The sequence below is a fragment of the Pyrus communis genome, chromosome 9 (genome assembly GCF_963583255.1).
Source record: "Pyrus communis chromosome 9, drPyrComm1.1, whole genome shotgun sequence".
NCBI lineage: Eukaryota > Viridiplantae > Streptophyta > Magnoliopsida > Rosales > Rosaceae > Pyrus > Pyrus communis.
The window spans coordinates 3,922,194-3,944,448 of NC_084811.1; the positions used below are offsets into that span (position 1 = coordinate 3,922,194).

A 22,255-nucleotide genomic window follows, 5' to 3' on the forward strand; every position below is an offset into this window, starting at 1 on the left:
TGATTCACATGATATTCTTAACCAAATTTCAGATATATTATAAAGCAGCTGTCTCCTTAAGGCCTATTGATTTAAAAAATTATTGCGTACAACGGGCGCATGCATGACAAGTTCTCTAAATTTTCTAAATATCTTAGGGTTAGGAAAGACGAGAACCGGACTCTAGCTTCGTAATGCAAGAAATTTACTCAGTTACCTTTCTGACAATATATACTGACTCAAAGTTAAGTGCCTATAACTATTTGGAATCTAACATGTACAGTTCCACGAATAGGGGTTGTGGCTTCCTCCACACAAATTATTGTACATCATTTTACTTTTGTAGCTAATTCATGCTTTAATTTTGTTCTCAAATCTTTTAGGTTTTAAAAGACGGTAGGCGTTAGTCGGGTGGCAGGACGGGGTCTAGCGCCTAGGTGGTTAGGTGGGAGCTTAGCCGGACTAAATAGATTTAAGCAAATATATTATATATCTTATAAATAAGTGTTTGTTTATAGTTAAAAAATACATAATTGTATGGGGATACATATATTGCAAAATAGAATGACATATAGATTATAAAGTATTAGAACATATAGAAAACATGAGACCAAGTATATAATGAATATTCATCCAAATATTCAACAAGTCTCTTAAAATATATTGAAAAAAAAATAAAATGCAAATCGTAAGTTATCTACTTTTTGTTTAAGTGAGACTCACGATCTAGGTGGGTACTTAGACGGGTCTAGGCGAGCGCCTAAGCAGGTTTAAGCGCATTTCCTTAATTTTCAAACGCCTAAAAATTAATTAGGGCAGTGACCGACCTAGGTGGTGCTAGGCGGAGATTTTTTAAAAACAGTGAGCATTTTACTTTAGATTGCTCAGACACCTTTTCTTAATTGTCAAATGCCTAAGAATTAATCGGGACTGTGACCAGCCTAGGTCGTGACAGACGAAGATTTTTATAACAATGAGCCTATTTAGATGCTTGTTTTTAAAGGCTACTGCAACATGCAAGTGTAGCTAGGCATAGGATTTTTTTTTTCCACCGACAGTATGTACAGCTAGCAGAAACAAAAGAATGGTGGAGAAAAAAACACCAGACCAACCCTCCAAAATAGTAGGAGACACATAATTAACATCAATTTGAACCAGAATCAATTTAAAGCATGTTATGAATGTTGTGTGTCACATAACAAAATCTTCACCCCATGGCATTGAATCGAAACTCAAATCACGGCAAGTCGAGCAACTTGTTTCTAAAACTTTCTTCACTAATGCTATTAGTTGTTTCGGTGTCTACAATCATGAAATTACACGTTCGGTGAACTAATCTACGGTCTCGTGTTAAAGTGAGTGGAGAATGTACTAATTTTCGTTCACCCGGCTAGCTGTTGTTTTGGTGTCTACAACTATGCATCTTGTGTCACGTAATAACATCTTTACCCAAAACCCTAAATCTTTACCCTGTCGCAGAGAATCATAACTCAAATCAGCTAATCAAACAACCGGAGCAAGTTGTTTTTCAGCATTCTCCACTAATATGGCTGCTAATTAAATATTATCAAGTTGGTTACAGGCTTGGTGAAGTAATATAAGGTCTCATATTAAACTAGGTGCAGATTGTACTAATTATTGTTCATTAATTTGCTGTTGGCTCGGATTACTAACATTTCGTTCATTCGCCGTTGGTTTGGGATTGTACTATATTTTAGCAATATTCGAAGGGATTAATTTTTTTTTTTTAGCAAAAAGAAAAAACCATTGGCAACTTTGCTGATCACAACTTTTATTCGAAGGGATTATTATTTGGCTTATTTTTAGCTATATCCCTCCTGGAACTTGATTTTAATTTCACTTTACTTCTTGCAACTCAAAAGTTGTCACTTTACTCTCTAAAACTCATATATAGTTCGCTCCACTTTGCCCCTTAGAACTCGATTTTGATCTTATTTTGCCTCCTAAAACTTGAAAGTCGTCTCTATAAAACTCAAAATTTGCTCCACATTACCTAAAATCTGTTAATTTCTTATGTGATTTTAATTTGGGTAAGCCACACTAATCAATTTTTTTTTTCATTTCTTCAATTTATTTTAAACTTAATATTCTCTAATTGTTAATATTAATGCGTAATAGAGATTTATTATCAAATTATTGCACATGTGTTATAGTCTTATTAGGTGTTGGACCTACATATGTTTTAGGAGGCAACCTATAAGTTTCAAAGAGAAAAGAGAATCCATAATTTAAAGTGAAATAAATTTTGAGTTTCAAGAAGTAAATGACGCCTTTTGAGTTACAAGAGGTAAAGTGAGATCAAAATGAAGTTCCACGAGGAGTAGCTAAAAATAGGCCTGCTTATTTCCATTGTCTGCCAACTTTCTTTCGATCCTGAATGGCTCCGCCTCCGTTAACGTCCACATTCGAGACATAATTAAAAACACAAAGTGTGACAAGTAACTAGTGATTCCAGCCTAAAGTTCTTGGTGTAGTGGTGTAGTGACAAGTAACTAGTGATTCCAGCCTAAAGTTATAGCTGTATGAAATTGTGATCTTTTCTAATTCTGTTATAACTTTATGAAGTTTCACTTTTAATTCTAAGATCCCATGTGAGTACCTTTTGTTGTTTTATTTCCATGAATAATTTATTATTTAGGATTAACCCTTCAAAGTCCCACATAGAATTTTATTAGTAGAGCGTTCTTTACATTTTGTAAAGTACGTTCTAGAGAGAATAATTTCAGATTCTAATAACACTTCAAAGTACATCTACAAAGTGGAAAAAAAAAATTCTACTTTCCATTAGAGTAATTTTTGTTTAGCCCTTTCCTTTAACAAAAGATGATACGTGGACAATTTCTAGTTTACAAGATGAATGAAAAAAAAGTGATATCTTGCTTAACTATTTCACTGTTATTCTGTTCTTGGAATCTGATGGGGGAGGAGGTGTAGAGGCAGCTGCTACAAAATATTTTGCAGTTTCTGCCTCTGTGGTTGAGCAATTTGATTATAAACACGAAACATTTGCGCGACAAAGGTTTCGTGGCACGAAACATATATTGTCGCAAATTTCCATGACGAATATAACATTAGTCCCACTAATGCTCTTTGCGCGACATAACTTCGTGGGATGAATTGACTTTCATCGCAAAATTTTTTTGTCGCCTTAATAATTGCTCGACGAAGGACTTTGAATTTAAGTATTTGTTTTGGAATTTTGAAGCTTATGTAAATAGAGAGTATTCTACAATTGTTCTTCCGTCAAAATTTATTCCAGATTTCATTAGACTTTGATAGAAGAACAATTAGAGAATACTCTCTGTTTACATAAACTTCAAATTTCCAAACAAATACTTAAATTAATATTTATTAAAATAATAAAAATTGTTAAATTATAGTAACCAAATAACTACTAAAAATCAAAATTTAATCAAAATACAATTTAAAGAAATATTTAAAAATACGGTCCACAAATATATACTTAAAAAAGAATATTATTCGTCCATAACAATTAAATAACACTTCTACTGCGCTGGTCCTGAAGTATTTCACTGTCATATCGCTCGACGTCATACTTCCACTTCCGCAAACCCCTCGAAGATGTTATCGATGAACTTCATCAAGTTTGGGTTCGTTTTAATAATATAATTATCCTGTTATGTAAAAAATAATTAATTATTAAACATTATAATATACTATTTAACAAATTTTTTTATTAATTTACTAATTCACACTTACTGATAAGTCATCCAACATAAACTTCTTTAGCTCTTCCAGCACCTTTTTCCAAGACGCCCACTCTGTAGAACAATTGTTCTGCACTAGTACCCCAACGTTGTGCCCAAGCATGGCGTGCGCCTTCGTCTTAGATCCTCTGAAATCATCATAGATGATTCGTTTAAGTCGGCCATCATTCACCATTTGGGCTCACCGATATTCTCTTTGTTTTTTTGTCTACGAAAAAAAATATAAATTTCATAATCAAACTAAGTAATTCATCCAATAATTTTTTTCAAAAAATAAAAATAAAACTATTAAATCCATATAAAATTAAGTATTACCTTTCCGAGATCCTTCTCCCTCACAACCTTTAGTTGGAGGAGCAACGGAATCAAACATTGTACAGAAAATTAAAACAAAAAATGGATATGAGAGATTTAGGGAAGAAGAAAACGGGGGGAGCTTTAGAGTTTCGGAAAAAGTATGTGAGGAAAAGGGAGAGTGAATCTGTGGTTTTAAATAAATCGTGGACCTTTGCGTGATGAATTTTTCGTCGAGCAAAGTCCCTACTCAATACTTTGCCTTAAATGGGTCACTGACCACTTCAAAATTACTTAGGGCTGGACGGTGGCCGACTATCGTGATTAACTCTTAGTCGGTGGTAAAATCAAAAACACATTAGGCGGATGCCTGGGCGAGATTAGGCGGGACTAGTCGGCGTTATGCAGAACTAGGCGGAGCTATACGAAGGTTAGGCAAGCCTAGGTGGCTGTATTTAAAGACGTCAGAGTCTGAAAATTTTTATGAATATGGGAAAAACTGATGGTATATAGTCAGGAGGAAGAGGATGGATTGTTGGGGACCACCATCTTCTTATCAATTTGAATGGAATGGACGATTTGTTTATGGTCCCACCATCCCTATTTTGGTTGCACGTTTCCTGGTTCCACTTATTAGGAGTGGGTTTGAAAATTGAAAACCAAAAAATATCAAACCGAATATCGAACCGAACCGAACCGAATTAAGGAAACTGAACCAAAAGTTTTTGGTTCGGTTTCGGTTTCAGTGATTCAAAAACGGAACCAAACCGAACCAAATTAAATATAATTAATTTTATTTGTTTATTTACTATTGGGTTATATTCCAAGCCCAATTTTAAATTTAGACTCAAATTTTAAGCTTTTATTTTAAGTCAGCCATTAACCTATAATCCAAGTCCACTGTTTTTTTTCTCCCCATCCAACCCTCTTCCTTCTGCCATTATTTTTTCCCCAGCCCTACCCTCTTCTTTCTTCCTTTTTTTTCTCCCCTGCATCTTCTTTCTCTTTGTGTCTTCATGCATCTTCTTTCTCTTTCTCTTCTTTAATTTCTTCCTTTACTTTCTTGGAAATGAAAAACTGGAAGCAAAGTTAGAGCTTAGACCACTTTTCAGATTAAAAAAAAAGAAAAAAGAAAAAAGGTTTTATAAGGTTTTATAAAAAAATCGAACAAACCGAAATTAAACCAAACTGAATAAAAATCGAAAAAAAAAGAAATCAAACATAACCAAAATGATTGGAACCGAACCCACCCCTGCCACTTATATCTTTTTACTAATTTTTATATTATTTTATTTCTTCTCTCACCTCAATCAATCATCACTTTTATTTATTTTTTATCTACTTTTTGTATTGTTTTATTATCATTTTCCTTTTAAGACCATTTATATTATTATGTATTAACTCTAACATTACATATACGTTATTTTAAATAAAAAACATATTAGGTATATATTACATATATTTAAATCTAACATAATGAAATCCGTTTAGGCCCCACCTAAGCGTCTGGGCGCTAAGCCCCAACTCACCGTCCGACTAGCGCTTAATGTCTTTTATTATCTTGCATTTAGACACATAACACACAATTTTGTGGGTCCCATTCCGAAACCTTTTTAAAAAATCAAAACCGTATATATTTCAATTCATCATTCATAGATCATCCTTGCAAAAATTGATATAAATTCAAAATCATTAAGGCATTTTGTAATGAAGAAAATGAACAAATACGGTTCTATAATAAAAAAACACTAAATTTAATCCAACAGTCATATGCTTTGGATTTGGGTGAATTGTGGTAGACATGATCTTTGAGAGATAACGTAAAAGATAGATCATTGAAATACATCATAGAGTAAGCCCTACAAACTGTGTGTCACAAAATGTGTCCTTGGATTCTAACCCCCTACATGTATACCAGAAAATAAGAGGAAATAAATTGGTCTCAAACTCACTATCTATAGAATTCGGACTTTAAGATATCTCATTATGAAAAAAAAAAAATACTACTATAGCATAGTACTAAGTAGCCTAAATAAAGTAAAGTACAAACAAAAGTTACCAAGCAAGCAGCTCTTATATAATTAATTTTTAGTACATAAAACTCAAGAAATTAAGAGACAAACCCTGCGGTTTTAATGTAAAGGTAAACAAGCATCAAAATAGAAATAACTTAAAACACCCCTGAAGCAAAATAACAAAAATTACTTGAACAATTCAAGCTAAATTAAAGGGGTTCTTAGACCACCTAACACGGTGGTCCTAACCCTTAAGCGGTAGGGCCTGATCATCCACATCACCAAATTGTGGGGTCAGCACGTCCCCAATGGACCTTGGAACCCTCTAAATGGTGTCATGAAAGTTCTCATCAGTTACTGATGCACGCATCGGTGGTTGTGCAACTGAGGGTTGATCCATCTCTACCAGCTCTTCCTCCTTTCGGCTCTTGATCTTCGCGACAATGTCCTTCAATGTCTCGTTGATCATTGACCCCATATCCTCTAAATCATTGAAGTCCAAGCCGGTCAGGGGCTTCCCAGTGAGGCACTGGTTCATGAGCATCCGAATTTGTTTCTCCCGGTTCTCTTTCTTCAGCTTGTTGAGCTTCTCCTGCTCTTTTTTTATCCTCTGCTTCAAAAGCATCTCATGGATTACCATTTTCTTATTTTGCTCCCCCTCGGGCATGTTTCTGAACTGCTCGATAAGGCGTTGCACTCCTGAAGAATCAGGCCAGAAATCAGGTTGAGACTCATCTGGACTGTACATTATAGCACAAGTTGGAACTTCGCAAAGCTTATTGATCTCATACATCTTCTTCATGAAGCCCCTCCTCATTTTCCTTAATGTCGCTTTTCGCGATGAGTTGTTTATGATGAAGGCTAGTTTCACCTTTCTTCTAGTCATGGTTTCTCAAAAGAAAGAGAAATGGAAACTAGGGGAAAATGGGAAAAGGACGTACGGCTCTAGGGTTTCAGATTTTTAATCGGTGTGTTTTAACCCAAACCAGCATATGCTATTTATGGTATTTTGCAAAGGCCTATTCTGATTAATTATGAAAGATTTTTTCCTCAATAGAAATTTTATACTTTTACAATGATAAACACTCTTTTTAACCTCTGTTTAATCATATTCATTGTTTTTGTTTGATTTATTTAATTTGATGATAAAAAATAAATAAAATTGTGTAAAAATCACATTCTCAATATTTATGCGACTATCATATTTACAATATGAAATCTAGGACGGAGATTTATTACCATATATAAGTTTATACACATTAGTTGTTGGATTTGTTTGATATTATCCACTATTTGGTTTTATATGGAAGTTTATCTTGAAACTTTCATCAGATGCATGCACTAAGACACAGATTTTTTTTTTTTTTTTTGGGTATGGTTCATTCATTTATTAAAGAATTATTAATATTATATATAATTGTCTTTAGAAGTTATCACTTATTAGGTAAATCCGTTCTTCATTAGGAAATTTTTGTTTCTTTCTTTTCTAGCATACATATGTTACATACTATATATCAAGACAGTTTACATTTCTAATTTTATCTTCCCGCATTTAAGAAAGAAAAAACTAACTCTTTAGCGGGCGTTACCCACCAACATCCATCCCTTTTTGGAATGCTCACCTACCACTCTTATTCAATAGAGAACTTACAGTTCGACGCCTCACTATACATGTGGATGTACTCTATACGATGACAATTTAAATTTTTAATTTTACCAATTTAAGGAATAAAAACATCTTAAGAAAAAAAAAAACTCGAGCAAGCCAGACCCGCTATCCATCAATCCCTCTTTTGAATTCTCACCTGCCACTCCGATAAGATAATAACTTTACAGTTAATCTATATCTATATATATAAAGTGAGAGCCCCAGTTTGGTGAAGCATTCAGAAATACCAAGAAAGCCCCTTTGTTTTCTTCACAATCCAAATCCAAAAAAATCGGAAAATGGGGACAAACTGGTAAAAACAAAACTACTGTGTTGGAAGGACCAAAAAAAATAATAATAATAATCAAAAGTAAATACGTGCTAAAAATGATGTAGGAGGAATAAGCGCCAACCAGTTGACGGTTTCATCTGGAGGATTCCCACGATCTGAACTGAGTTTAGTGGGAGGTTCAACAGTAACTACCCACACCCTACTAATGTTTAGAGATGAATAACCGAAAGGAAATCCATTTTCGTTTTCACGAGATTAGTGTGTGGTTTCCATTGGTTCGAAATAGAAAAAGGATTGAAAAAATTAGTCACAAATCTCCTTCTTTGTTGTTGCCGTTCTGGGTTTTGTGCTCTGCATGCAACAGGCTTTTCAAAATCAGGTACACCACTTTCTGAATTATGTATTAATTTTGTTTCGGAGAAGGAATTCCCACAGTTGAACCTGAGCCCGTAAACAAGTGTGAGGCTCTCAAGCGATTGCTCGCTCTCATTGCCCAGGGCTTCCAAGTCTCCAATTTCTTCCCTGAGGTCGGTCTCCAACTTCATCACTCTTGAATTCGAATCCTAAAATTGATAAAAAATTGAAAAAGTGAAGCCATTAATTTTTTAATTTGAATTATGTTTCAATTGAATTTTGTACTGTTTGCTTTTCGTTTCTTTGGCTTTTGATTTCTATCTCAATAAAATGGTACTTTTCTCCTATTCTTCAAATTTACTCAAGGTTCTATTCGGTATTGTTGTTCATACTGTGTTCCTTCGTTTTTACAGGAAATGAAACTGCTCTCTTCCTCTTCTTGATACCCACGTTGATAGCATTGATCTTCAACAGTTAAAGGTGAAGTCTCATCTACCTCCAGTCCCTCATCAATAATTTTTGTCCCACCCCTTTTGTAAATTTATTTTTGTTTCCTCACTATGACGATTTCAGGGCATGCTTTAGTTTGCAGTCTTCTTTTCCTTTTTTCAGTGCATGTATCAATATTCAACACTTTAATGTGTGGTGAACATTCATTGACATATCCCTTTTTTGTTTATAATAATCCATTTTCCAATTAATCGTGCTTTTTCCATTAGGTTTTCAAATTATTTTCCAATTCTTTCTCTATTAGTCTATGTATTTTATTGATTTTTGTTCCTTCTATTGTATAAAAAACTTGAACTAAACTCTTACTGGGTTTGTGCTTTACATTTTTGTCCTGCCAAGACTTTCTACTATTTTGACTTCTTTAAATTTCGTTATTTGAACTCTCTGAATTTCGTTACCTAAATCGTTCCTAATGTTTGATGTGGTCTGTGGCTTTGTATGGCTGGCTGGTGTTATGTGAGGGTGTTTTTAGTTAAAATGGGAGACAAGGCATATTAGTTATATGTGTGCTCATGAATTGATTAGGATTAGGATAGTAGAGCTTTCGTTAAAGTGATAGACATTACAAAACAACTGCTGGGAAAGTAGTGGTGTGAACTGTGAAGGATTTTGGTAATGGGTTTTGAAAAGGAGACGTTTATATCTAATGTATTTTCTGTTCCTTTATACATGAGGATTCCTTTATTAATTTTTCAAAGTTAGTGACAGTTCCTCTTAAAGTTGATGAAAGTAAACTTGGTGGCACATAATAGCCAGGTAAACTAAACTTGGTGGCATTTGTCACTCTATGTTTCATTCAACTTGGACTTGAGTTTCTTCATTGAAAGACAAACCCAAGCTTACATGTTTTCGTATTAGTTGTGTTGCTACTTTGCCTTTTCTGTGCTTATTTCTTTGGGCAATTTGGTTTTTACAATGTGTAGGCGCTCCAAATTTTATATAGCTCTTATGAATTTGGGATATTTCAGTGAATTCATAAGCTGACCAGCAGTATTACTTTTTTAACGGTAAGTGTTTCTTATCATCTATTATTTTTTATGGTTATCTTTTTCAGTCCTAGATTTATGAACTTAATGACTTTTAATTTGTCTTTAAACCATAGAAATGTGCATAACTGGTATGACCATAACTGAAGTTCCCCGTGAAACAATACCATCTTTTCCTCTACCAATAATGTCAGCATCATCAAATCTTTCATCACCGTGTTGCCATAAGTCTCGCTTCCCTTACTGTATTGTAGATTGAATACAATTTTGGCTTAAAGTAAGGCAACACAACCTGATACATATTGATTCACAAATCATCAGCTGAGAGAGAAAAGAAACCGACATAGCACTATGTTGAAAAAAATTGGATAATTTTGGATGAGTGAAGTTTAGGATATTGAGGTAGGGAAAATCCCCAATTCCAGTTCTGATTGTTCACTTTTTCATTTTCTTTGTTCCTTGCAGATTCTGAACAAGATTAGGACTACAAAGTGGAAGCCCTGAAAAATTCTGTTTTGGGATCGGAGCTCTCTCGCCAGTAATGATCAGGTATTGATCATATCCCTTTTCCATTTTTACCATCACCAAATTGGATGTGTGTTTTCTCTTGATTTCAGTAACGAGTTCTATCCATTTTGCACTCCTATAATTTCCCAAATCATTTACATACAAACTGACATAAAAAAAAACATAAAGAGAGACCATTATGGAGTTCATGCTGATGCTTATTTAACTGATTTTTTTGTTTTTATTTTCATATAAAAGTGTGCTTTTATCAATTGGTTTGCAGCCCTGTTATATTTGCAGAACAGTGCCTCATGTTTATTATGATCATCTTAATTAGTTAGACTTTCAATTTAATCTTATCTATATATATATAAAGTGAGAGCCCCAGTTTGGTGAAACTTTCAATATTCCCATGATGCCCTCATTCAATAAAAAAGACAACATAAAAGTAAATGCTTATAATAGGGGTAACATAGTGAAATGAAACACAACACACATATATATATATATATATATATATATATAAAGTGAGAGCCTCAGTTTGGTGAAACTTTCAATATTCCCATAATGCCCTCATTCATATATATAAAGTGAGAGCCCCAGTTTGGTGAAACTTTCAATATTCCCATAATGCCCTCATTCAATAAAAAAGACAACACAAAAGTAAATGCTTATAATAGGGGTAACATAGTGAAATGAAACACAACACACATAGGAGATGCTTACGTGAGATATACTTTTTCTACACTCTTAGCCAAGATTGTTTTTATTCGTTGGATGAATCAAACCCTCCCTCAAAGCTTCACAATCAAACACAAAAAAAATCAGAAAATAAGGACAAATTGGTAAAAAACTCATAAATGAATAGAAAACTGTAATGAAAAAAATATTAAATTTTTACTATAAATTGAGAGCAAGGAATACAAAAAAAATACATAGAAAACCGGAAATTAAAACGCATACTGGTCACGAGTCCACGTAATAGATAACCCATGAATGCAATATTGGTACTCATCTTGATTTAAAAAAAAAAAAAAAAAAAAAGTAGATGAAAACATAAAGAGACGGATGCTGTTAAAAAAATGAGAAAAAAAGGAAAAAAAATGTTGGCAAATTGAGGAAAGAAACGTGGGAGAGAGACTGCAGGTTTTAGTTTACAAACTCTCACGTTATTGTAAAATTTGATCGAATGAAAAAAAAAAACCAAATATGTTTAGAATTAGAAAATTTTGAAAAAAATTGAGGAAAGAAACGTGGGAGAGACTGTAGTTTACAGACTCACGTTATTGTAAAACTAATGGAATAAAAATAAATAAATAAATAAAAAGAACCCTAATATGTTTAGAATTAGAATTGCTATTCAGCAGTTGAACACTTGAAGCGTGTGAAGGGAGTAGTTTTGTAGAACTAAAAACACGATCGTGCATGAAAAAAAATTCAAACGTGGGAGAGGAAGCAGTTTTGCGGAAGGAGATCTAAGTAAAGCACAAAGCGTGTGAAGGGAGTAGTTTTGTAGAACTATAAACACGATCGTGCATGAAAAAAAATTCAAACGTGGGAGAGGAAGCAGTTTTGCGGAAGGAGATCTAAGTAAAGCACAAAATAAAAGAACCTGAAAATAGCAAATTGAAATTGTTTTGCTGGAGCCCGGAGGAGAAGATGAAATTGGTGAAAAACCAACAAGAACTGGTCATTCGATAAAGTATGTGTATTTTATTTTATTTTTTTGCTGTTAATTGAGTTTAATTCCTCCTCCATAGTTCTCAATTATTAATTAAACTTTTGTATTTTGTTCTTTGTCACAGTGCTCCTTATTCCTTACTGTTAATCTTCTCATGCATTTTCACAGAATTATTGAATTGAATTTCTTCTACAAATCAGTCTCTGGAATTTACCAATTGTGGAACAAACAAGTGACGAGGTTTGAAATTTGTTTTCTATGTAATTGATTTTGGCATTCTGTTTTTGGCTTGAGGAGGCTTTGGCAATGGATAAGTTTTTGTTTTTGTTTTCGGTTTTGTTTGAAGAGGCTTTGACAAATTTTGGTCAGATTATGAGTTTCACTTTTGATTATCTTAATGTGCTATACGTGTGCTATGGTAATTTTAAAAATTATTTGTTTTCATTCTTAGGATATTTACAAGAATACCCACAAAAAATGAAGAAGGAACCTATTGATAAGATCTCAAACAGACGTGTCTCTATTTTTACACCTGGTTGGGAGATATCTGTCGGAGTAAAAACTACTGATCTAAGCCAACTGATTCTCAAAGAGTGGAAAAAGAAGAAGCATGAGCAGTATGTATCCAAAATTATATACAAATTTGTTACAAGAAATCTAACATTATATATACCTTCAATATATAGGTGGCGCATGAAAAAGGCTGTGGAAGAATTAAAACCTTCAACAACTCCTCAGATCATACGTATTTGGAATAAAGTCCAACAAATAAGGTACAACACCATTTCTTACCTATTTATTTTTAATGGCATTCTCTATATCATTCTACAAATTAATTATCTCAAATTATAAAATAAAATAAAACAATTTATGGGTGCAGAAAAAAGATTAACAGTGGCCAAACAACTTTTCTAAATACGGTAAGTCTTCTCTTATTTTCATACAAAAGTATACTATAAATTCAAATTGCATTCAATTTTCAAATATAAATAAAATTGCATTTTTTGTCAGTTTTACAAGCATCACACCCGTCCCAAAGTACAAAGGTTGAAGTACAAGATTAAGGTAATATTTCTTATTATTTAATTTTGTAAATATGGTTACAATTTGTTACCTCAAACTTGACAAATATATTTATCTTTCAGTATTCTACAAGTAATTGGAGTAAAAGTATTGCCATGAGAAAATTTTCCAACTTAAAGGTATTTAGGTTAAGTTGCTTACAATCTTTATAGTTGGGATTGTGCATTATAGTTAGACTTCTTATTTTATCATCATTGCTTGCAGATTAACCATGAAAATCTAAAGCATCAAGTCCAAGCAAATGGGTGGCAAGCATGGCTTTGATTTCACACGTAGGTGCTATGTTTACATATGTACATGTTGTCCATATTTTGCTTTGCTTCATATATTAGGACTTCATCCCTAGCTAGCCTATAACTTTGATTGAAAACTTATGAATCTGAAACATTTTGATTTAAGGACATTAAGTGTTGTCAATATGTATTTAGAAATCAAATTACATGTCATATTTTCATTTTTTTTTATTTATAAATAGTATATGTTTTCCCATTTTATCTTCATTGTTGTTTTAAAGAAAAAATAGTAAAAAATGTATGAGAGATTACTCACATATGTGCAAATTGGATGGAATATATGCTCCTAAATTATTCAACAAATGTGGCAATATGACAATATGGCATGCGATAACACCATTATCACTTTGGAATGATGGGATGATTGTACGGCAATACCATTATCTCATCAACCTTTCTTCAACTCAAGCAATTGGAACTACGTAGCCTGGCCCATGCTCTAATGTTATGTTGAACATCTCAGTCCCAACCCAAAATGGCACACCCATAATTATGTACTCACTCCTCTAACTGCATCAACTATCCCATTCACACAACCATTGAACAAATGATCTGCCAACCTGCTCGAATGACGCCAAATATTGCCCATAATACCTTTTTGTCCACCATAATAAAAAAATGTTGTTGTGCACCCTTTTAATACAGCCACTAATCCTCATGTTACAAAATATATTGATCATTTCATATTTTCTATACAACATTAAATAATTAAGCATATTTTTTTATTATTTATATGAGAGTTTAAGGAACCTAACTCTTGATCTTCTTCTGTACAATATATAAGGGTAAAATGGTACTGATGGAGACAACAAAATTCTAACTAGACTAAGTAACTTAATTACCAAAGTCATAATAATGATCAAGCATAGCTCATTTCGTGAAATCAAATTCTATCAGCCAAAAAAAAAAAAAAAACACCATAATAATTAGCAAGCAAAAAAAAAAAAAAAAAAAAAGGTGGATTGGTTAGTGTACAATTCATAAATTTCATTTTTGGGTACAATGGGCAAGTGCAAAAAGACTAAGTTAGATGATTGAACATAATAAAAATTTGAAGCTAATAAGAAATTGTTGTGATGGACACAAACACAATTTATAAAATAATCACTTAAGAAATATAAGAATATCTAAAACAACACATCTTTGGGGCGCGTAGCGCCCGTGATGCAAAAATGCCTCTCGCACGGACGTTAGTGCGTGCAGAGAGGCTAGTAATAATTAAAAGTAATACAAAATTAGATGAATACTATCACGTACATGTTAGTATGATGCCTCATCAAAATATTGTCCTTGTACTATTGGGCTCACGTGCAAAAGGTAAAGTAAAACAATAGAATAATGTTTGACTACTTAAGAATGAGTATGAATTTCTACTCAAAATTCTTCGTATTTGAATCATACAGCTTTTTAGGTAATAATGTAAGATGAATGAAACAAGTGATTATATCATATTATTGAGTAACAAGATATATGATAGGTACTCTCTCCGCATCGGATAATTAATACTTGAATGATGTGCCTATGAGTGGGTTATATGACAAACAATTAGTTAAATACCTACCGTACAACTATGAGTTAGATCAAAATAAATGGTATTTTTCAAACCTCAATTTTACTATAAAAAAAAATTAATTAATAAAAACTAAAAACCACATGAACAACGTTTCTTCTTTTCTTGCAAATCACCCTCTGAAGCATGTAGAAACTTAAGAAACAGCTTTATAAAGTATTAAAGTTACCAGAAGAAATATATTTGTTTACATGTGTCAAATGTGGTTAGCATCCAAGCATAAATGTTATCTTCTTCGGCTATTAAATTGAAAGATTTGTCTAACTATTAAGGTATTATTGTTTGAGTTTATATTTGACATTGGGTTTTGTGGTAATAAAGGCCCAAAGGCACAAAAGCAAATGAAGACTTATCCAAGCCCAGTCTATAGGCTTGAGGTAAATTGAAAGCCATTTCAGCCAAAGCATAAGCCATATGCCTATGACTGAAGTGATGGGTGACAGAGAATAACTCATCACCAGCCAAAAAACATTTTTCAAGGGCATGACAAGCAAATAAGTGATGACTCACTGCCTTCTGAAAGTTATCAGCTAAAGGCAGAGTTGAGACAGTCAGGCCAAATTGTTTATAAAAGCTGAGAGGGGCACTAGAGATAAGAGCACTCAACCAACATATCAAACTATGCTCTCAAGCCAGTTTGTACCCCATAAAGCTGATTTTTGTCCACATCCAGTCCTTTTTAGCTATAGTTCCCTCATAGAAAGTCATCTTTTGTCGAGATTAGAAGCTCTGCTACCTTCTCTTAGTGTTGTAGTCTCGATTCCCTCTAGTGAAACATATTTACTTTTCATCCCTCACTGCATACAAACCCTTGTAAACATAAAGAGAAGTGGTTGCAAGAAGTTAAACCTCGCCCGACTAGGTTAGATCTTGCCCAAGTCTCTTTTGTTTGTATTTACATTTAGTATATCTGTCGTTTAATGTACATTCCTTCTTGTTTTTAAATCATTTTCAACTGTTTTCTACTTAAGAGTTTCATTTGCTTTCGGATCTGGTTAAGTTATTAAGCCTGTTTTCATTGAAGTAAACTTTGATCGAGGAAATGGTTGGAAGGGCCTTGAACCCCCTTCATTTTGGACATATAAAACTATGAATTAAAAGTCCTTGGACATATAAAACTATGAATTAAAAGTCCTTGTTTACAAGGCAAGAAAATAACTTATTGCAAACTTAACCCATTTGTCGCAATCTTTTGATAAACAAGAAGTCTAAGTAACTTAGGATGCAAGTAACCAACTTAATTCACTTCCATTCAACAATCTATTATACAAAGATAATAGTGGTACCTCATATCCTTGTTTTTTTTTTATTTTTTATTGTGAGCCTCAAGGCCTACACCAAAGGCCCCACAAAGGCACCTTTCAAACTAACTATAAACTCGCCTTACAGTACACCAAGTAGCAAGATCTTGCCCAATGGGCAAGAAAGAGCCATTTCCCCGAGGAGCTGTGCGAGGGACCAGACCTAGAAATCCAGCTCGAACAATTATATATACGTAAAACCAATTGACATACATAATTTTACAAATGTACCTACGTGAATTAGTCTTCGATAAAATTCTTTCATATAAAGCACCTTCTTCTTCTTTTCTTCTTCAATATATGCATATAACGAAAAGGAAAAATTTATCACTTGCGTTTTGAATGTTTTCTTACATTCTTTTATTACTCCAGATAACTAGAGTTAACTAAAGGGGCGGAAGTTTGCCCTTTAATGTTATAAACATTATTATTCAATAAAAAATGGTATAAACATACATAAAGAATTGCTCTTCAAGTCTTAAGTTATTCATCCCACTGGTTGATAGGTCCCATAATTTTGTTTGCTTGTTGATTGGTCGTTATTTCTTTGATTTTCTCATTGATCTTCCCCCTTCCATACATGTTTTTATATATGAATCTTTGAAACCTATCAAGTATATATTAAAAATGTTAGAGGATAACACCTAATTAAAAAAAAAATATATGAATGCAAAAAAGAATTCTTATATAATTAAATTTTTACTACATAAAATTCAAGAAATTAAAAGACATAATAACACTGTGGTTTTGATGTCAAGGTAAACGTGCATCAAATTGGAAACAACTTAAAACACTATGGAAACAGAAAAACAAATTACAAAAACTACTCAATAAATAGTTGGAGGGAAATCAAAGGGGTGGGATCTGATCATCAGCAAAACCGAATTGTTGGTTTGGCACGTCCCCAAGGAACCATGGAACCGTCTGCTTGGTGTATATGTTGCTTTGATCAAACACCTGCGTTTCCATTGCTGCATGCATGTTCTGATCAGTTGTGGCTGCAAGCACTTGTGGTGGTGCGACTTGGGGTTGGTTCATCTCCCCCAGTTCCTTCTCCTTCCGGCTCTTGATCTGTGTGACAATCTCTGTCAAGCTCCCCTTGATCATACAGTCCAAATCATTCAAAGCGTCTAAGTTCAAATCAGTAAGGGGCCTCCCAGCGAGGCACTGGTTCATGAGCATCCGTATTTGCTTCTCCCGGTTCTCTTTCTTCAGCTTGTTCAGCTTCTCTTGCTCCTTTTCGATCCTCTGCTTCAGAAACATCTCATGGTTCACCATTTTTTTATTCCGCTCCTCCTCAGGCATGTTCCTGAACTGCGTGATGAGGCGTTGCACTTCCAAAGGATTGGGCCAGACAATAGGTTGAGACTCATATTGACTGTACAGAATACCACATACTGGAACATCACAAAGAATACTAATTTCCTTCATCTTCTTCACGAAGCCCTTCTTCCTTTTATTGTATGATGCTTTTCGACACGCGTCGTTGATGATGTAGGCTAGTTTCACCTTCTTCCTCCCAGCCATGATATTCCCAAAATAGAGAAAATTTTGAGAGAAATGGAAACTAGGGAAAAAGAAGAGAAGAGAGGCTTAGTGACTTTAGGGTTATAGTGTGTGCTTTAACCCTATACTACATATGCTATTTATAGTATTTTGCAAGGGCTAACCTTAATCAATCATGAAAGATTTTGACCTCAAAAGAAATTTATTACTTTTACAATGAGATATACAATAATTAATGTAGACTATTTTGGCATATATGTACATTGGGTTTAATATTTATGCCACTAACAAATTCACAATATGAAATCTAGGCTGGGGATTTTTTTAGCAAAATAGAAGTTTATTTACATGATTTTGATGAATTTTTGTTTGATATTATCCAACCTTTGGTTTTTATGGAAGTTTGTCTGGAATTTTGAATACATAGATGCATGTATGAAAACACAGATTTTCCTGTATGATTTATTCATTAGTTAAAATAGAGTTATTATATCGCTATATCTTTGGTAATTACTTACTAATAAGGTAATTAATCCATTCTTCTTTCAGAAATTTTTGTTTGTCACTCTTTTCTGGCATATATTATGAATATACCATATATATCAAGACAACTTAAATTTCTAATTTTACTTTTTCCGTATTTAAAGATAAAAAATCAAAACATCTTAAGAAAAAAAAAAAAAAAAAAAAAAAAAAAAAACTCTTGAGCGGCCGGACCTATAGGCCATCGATCTCTCCTCCGAATGCTCAACCACCACTCCGAATGCAATGGCCTAGCTACTTGAGTTTTCGCCGTGGCTAAAAAAAATATTAGGAGTAACTTTTGCTTGCTTTGGATTTTGAAGAACCTAAGCGGTACTAGAGGGAAATTGTTAATGATCTAAAAATCTTCCGAAGGCGGCGGAAGCCTGACATCAACTACAATAATCATCTAACATGGTGTCCAATTAAATTAGAGCGCACCTCGATCATGCCAAAAGAAAAAAAAAAATATCCCTCATTTAAGAAAATTTGGCAAGTCGATGAGTTACCGTTTGCTTCACAACAAATTTAGGGTTCTAACGAAGTCACAAAAACATTACTTGTCCCTATATTAGAAACAGAAACTATATGATAGTAAATCGTTTTATAGAAACCTAGGCAAAGTTTTTAATAATTAAAACATGTCATAACATAATTGACTAAGTAACACCACGTAATAGTATTACCCGCAAAAATATTTCGTCCATAAATATTATTGAATACATTATTCAAATTGCTTACAGCCATTGGGGGTGTTTTGAGCCTGCGCTCACTTGCAAAATTTAAATTAATGAATTTGAAACTGGCCCAATTTGAGTATTGTGATTTGCAACACTTCCTTTTCACAATTAGGGTTTGCTCTTCCATTTCACAATTAGGGCTCGTCTCTAGATCAACTGGAATTGGAAACGGGATCGGACCTTTGCAGTGATTAGCCACACCTTTGAGTCTTGAAAGGGTTCAGGCTTCCGATCCCTGTCAAAACGAGGTGTTCATCTCGGTAAGTAGATTTAGGGTTTTAGAATAACCTAATCGCAATTTCGAAATTGAATTCCTGGTTTTGGGCACATTTTGAGTTGGAGTAAGGTGCCAAGGTCCAGGAAGAGTTTAATCTAATTCACTGCTACGAAATGTAGGGTTTTGGGTTTTGCAGGACAAAGAGGATGAAAGTTAACATTCTTTATTTTTTGTTAGGGTTTCGAACTTTTGACCTAACCTACTCCTACCCACCATCTCCACTTCACAAACTCCAGTGGCTTGAAAACTAGTTTCTTGCGTGACCTTTAACTGTGTTATTCTGTTCTTTGTTTCTAGTGCACTAATTAATTTATACCAATTATATATATATAGCTTTTGTTCCTCTCCTCATTTCTTCAATGGCGTTAATCTTGTTGGATTTAATCACGGAGACGGAGACCCCTGACAGAAACACTACGGCGGCTTCATGATCTGAATATGAAATGGACAGGGAAACAACAATGAAGCCACTCAAGTTGGTGATGACGTTGACGACTGCGCGAGTGGTGGGTTTCATTTTTTATTTTCTGATTTTTAATTCTTGGATTTTGTTGTTGGAGGATGGGTGCCGTGGTTCTCCGTAAAGTGTGATTTACCAACATAAAAAATTGAACTCAAGACGTGTCGCGTAAAATACAGGTTTAGAATTTGTTCTTAACCACTGGGCTAGCCCGTGGTAGATGTAGTTGTAGTTTTTAAATTCTTTTCTTATTATTTTAAGACAGCGTAAGTGGAAATTGTGCACTCAACTTTCTATGTAATTAATATTATGGTCTAGTGATATTCTTTTTCACTTGTCAGTGAGATGTCTTAGGTTCGATTCTCGCTAAAGACAAATTTGAACCACATTATCACTAGCCCATTGTGAGGCGTAGCCCACTTCCCCACACCCGTAGTGTAGATAATATTGTTTGTTCAAAAAATAAGAAAATATAAACTTTCTCTACAATTAGATTATTAGAGTATTAATAACAACTCCCTAACTATAATTTTAATTATATTTTGTACCCATGTGATATTATCTGGCATATGCATAACATGTATTTATCACATCATCACTTAACATTTAATGTGACCTGAGAACATAATCCTGACAAAATGTAATTTATTGAAATATATGTTATACATACATTTTGACACACTTATTTAAGCCACTTAATAGTGAATTTCAATCTTTTGAGTCTTTCGTCAAAAATCACTTCCACAAAAAATCACACAAATTCAAAATCATATAACTAGTGGATTAAAAAATAATAAATTTAGTATTTATTTCCAACCTTTTTCAACGACCCAAACCGTCAATATTTAATTTAGGGTAATGCTAGAGAGATAAAAATTTTAAACCAAATTTTGTAAACCAAATGATGTGGTTGTTAATGATTGAATAAGTACTAACGTGTTGATTGACGCGCTTATTTTCTATTGGTGACACTTCATTTGGTTTGCAAATTTGATTTAAAATTTGGTCTCTCTAGCATTATCCTTTAATTTGTCATTCATAGATTATTCTTGCAAAAAATTAAAAACTCTAAAACAACTAAGACAACTAATTGTAGTGAATAAAATCGACGAATACAGCTTTTCAAAGAATAAAAAAAATGACTACCATTTAATCCAACAGTCATATGGTTTCAGATTTGGGTGATTTTTAGTAGCTTTGAGGGAACAAAGATTTTACATTCAAGGTTCAAACTCGTTAACTATGATATTCGAATCTAAGATCTTTCATTTACACGAGATGAGAAATAACACTAAATCATATAATGCAAACCAAAGTTATCAAACTACTCTCATATATAAAATATTAATTTTTAGTACATAAAATCAAGAAATTAAGAGACATACAAACCCTGTGGTTTTGATACGAAGGTAAACAAGCATCAAACTAGAAATAACTTAAAACAACGCTGAAGCAAAACAACAGAAATAACAAACAACAAAAACTACTTAAATAGCTTAAGAGAAATTAAAAGGGTTCTTAGACCACCTAGCACCACCGAACATGGTAGTCCTAATAATCCCCAAGCGGCATTATCTGATCATCCACTTCACCAAATTTTGAGCTCCGCACGCCCCCCACAGACCGTGGAGCCAGTTGTATGGCGTCTTGAGTGTTCTCATCAGCTGATGTTGCATGCGCTGGTGGTTGTCCAACTAAGGGTTGATTTATCTCTGCCAGCTCGTTCTCCTTTCGGCACTTTGTCACGGCAATGTCCTTCAACTTCTCGTCGATCATCCACCCCATTTCCTGTAAATTGGTGAAGTCCAAGCCATTTAAGGGTTTCCCCGCGAGGCATTGGCTCATGGCCATCCGAAGTTCTTTCTCTCGGTTGTCTTTCTTCAACTTGTTCAGCTTCTCCTGCTCCTTTTCGATCCTCTGCTTCAGAAACATCCCATGGGTCACCATCTTTTTGTTTCGCTCCTTCTCAGGCACGTTCTTAAACAGCTCGATGAGGCGTCGCACCTCCGAAGGATCAGGCCAGACATCAGGTTGCGGCTGATCTGGACTATACATGATAGCACATGTTGGGACATCACAAAGTTTATTGATTTCATACATCTTCTTCATGAAGCCCGTCCTCCTTTTCCTGAATGTCGCTTTTCGCGACGAGTCGTTCTCGATGAAGGCTAGTTTTAGCTTCCTTTTAGTCATAGTTTCTCAAAAGAAAGAGAAATGGAAACTAGGGAAATGAAAGGAAGAGGGCGGCTCTAGGTTTCAGATCGGTGTGCTTTACCCTTAATCGAAACCAATGCTATTTATAGTATTTTGCAAGGGCCTACTCTAAAGCAATTACGAAAGATTTTGTCCTCAATAGAAATTTTAATACTTTTAAAACGGCAAATACACAATCTTTTTCGACTCACACATACTTCTGTTTAATCATGACCGTTATTTTCATTTGATTTATTTATTTGAAAGTCATAAATAAAGAAAAGTGTGCAAAAAT

At 33.8% G+C, this 22,255-nt stretch overlaps 3 protein-coding genes and 1 long non-coding RNA gene across 4 annotated transcripts; 1 reads left to right on the forward strand and 3 right to left on the reverse strand.

The window, feature by feature from the left end:
• Positions 1 to 6,362: 6,362 nt before the first annotated feature.
• On the reverse strand, positions 6,363 to 6,923 carry LOC137745523 (agamous-like MADS-box protein AGL80). The gene has a single exon (XM_068485485.1). It carries the CDS (start codon positions 6,921 to 6,923, stop codon positions 6,363 to 6,365), a length of 561 nt encoding a protein of 186 aa, XP_068341586.1.
• Positions 6,924 to 12,187: 5,264 nt separating this feature from the next.
• Positions 12,188 to 12,935, forward strand: LOC137744694 (uncharacterized). Its single transcript, XR_011069618.1, has 3 exons — positions 12,188 to 12,632; positions 12,702 to 12,788; positions 12,896 to 12,935. It is a non-coding gene; the product is annotated as an uncharacterized lncRNA (long non-coding RNA).
• A 4,176-nt stretch (positions 12,936 to 17,111) lies between these two features.
• Positions 17,112 to 17,789, reverse strand: LOC137745527 (agamous-like MADS-box protein AGL80). The gene has a single exon (XM_068485488.1). The coding sequence runs from the start codon at positions 17,787 to 17,789 to the stop codon at positions 17,112 to 17,114; it is 678 nt and encodes a 225-aa protein (XP_068341589.1).
• Positions 17,790 to 21,318: 3,529 nt separating this feature from the next.
• On the reverse strand, positions 21,319 to 21,960 carry LOC137745528 (agamous-like MADS-box protein AGL80). The gene has a single exon (XM_068485489.1). It carries the CDS (start codon positions 21,958 to 21,960, stop codon positions 21,319 to 21,321), a length of 642 nt encoding a protein of 213 aa, XP_068341590.1.
• Positions 21,961 to 22,255: the final 295 nt, after the last annotated feature.

Excerpts from the sequence above, each read along its gene's own strand:
- LOC137745523 (XM_068485485.1), bottom strand. The coding sequence starts at position 6,923 with ATGACTAGAAGAAAGGTGAAACTAGCCTTCATCATAAACAACTCATCG.
- LOC137745527 (XM_068485488.1), bottom strand. The coding sequence starts at position 17,789 with ATGGCTGGGAGGAAGAAGGTGAAACTAGCCTACATCATCAACGACGCG.
- LOC137745528 (XM_068485489.1), bottom strand. The coding sequence starts at position 21,960 with ATGACTAAAAGGAAGCTAAAACTAGCCTTCATCGAGAACGACTCGTCG.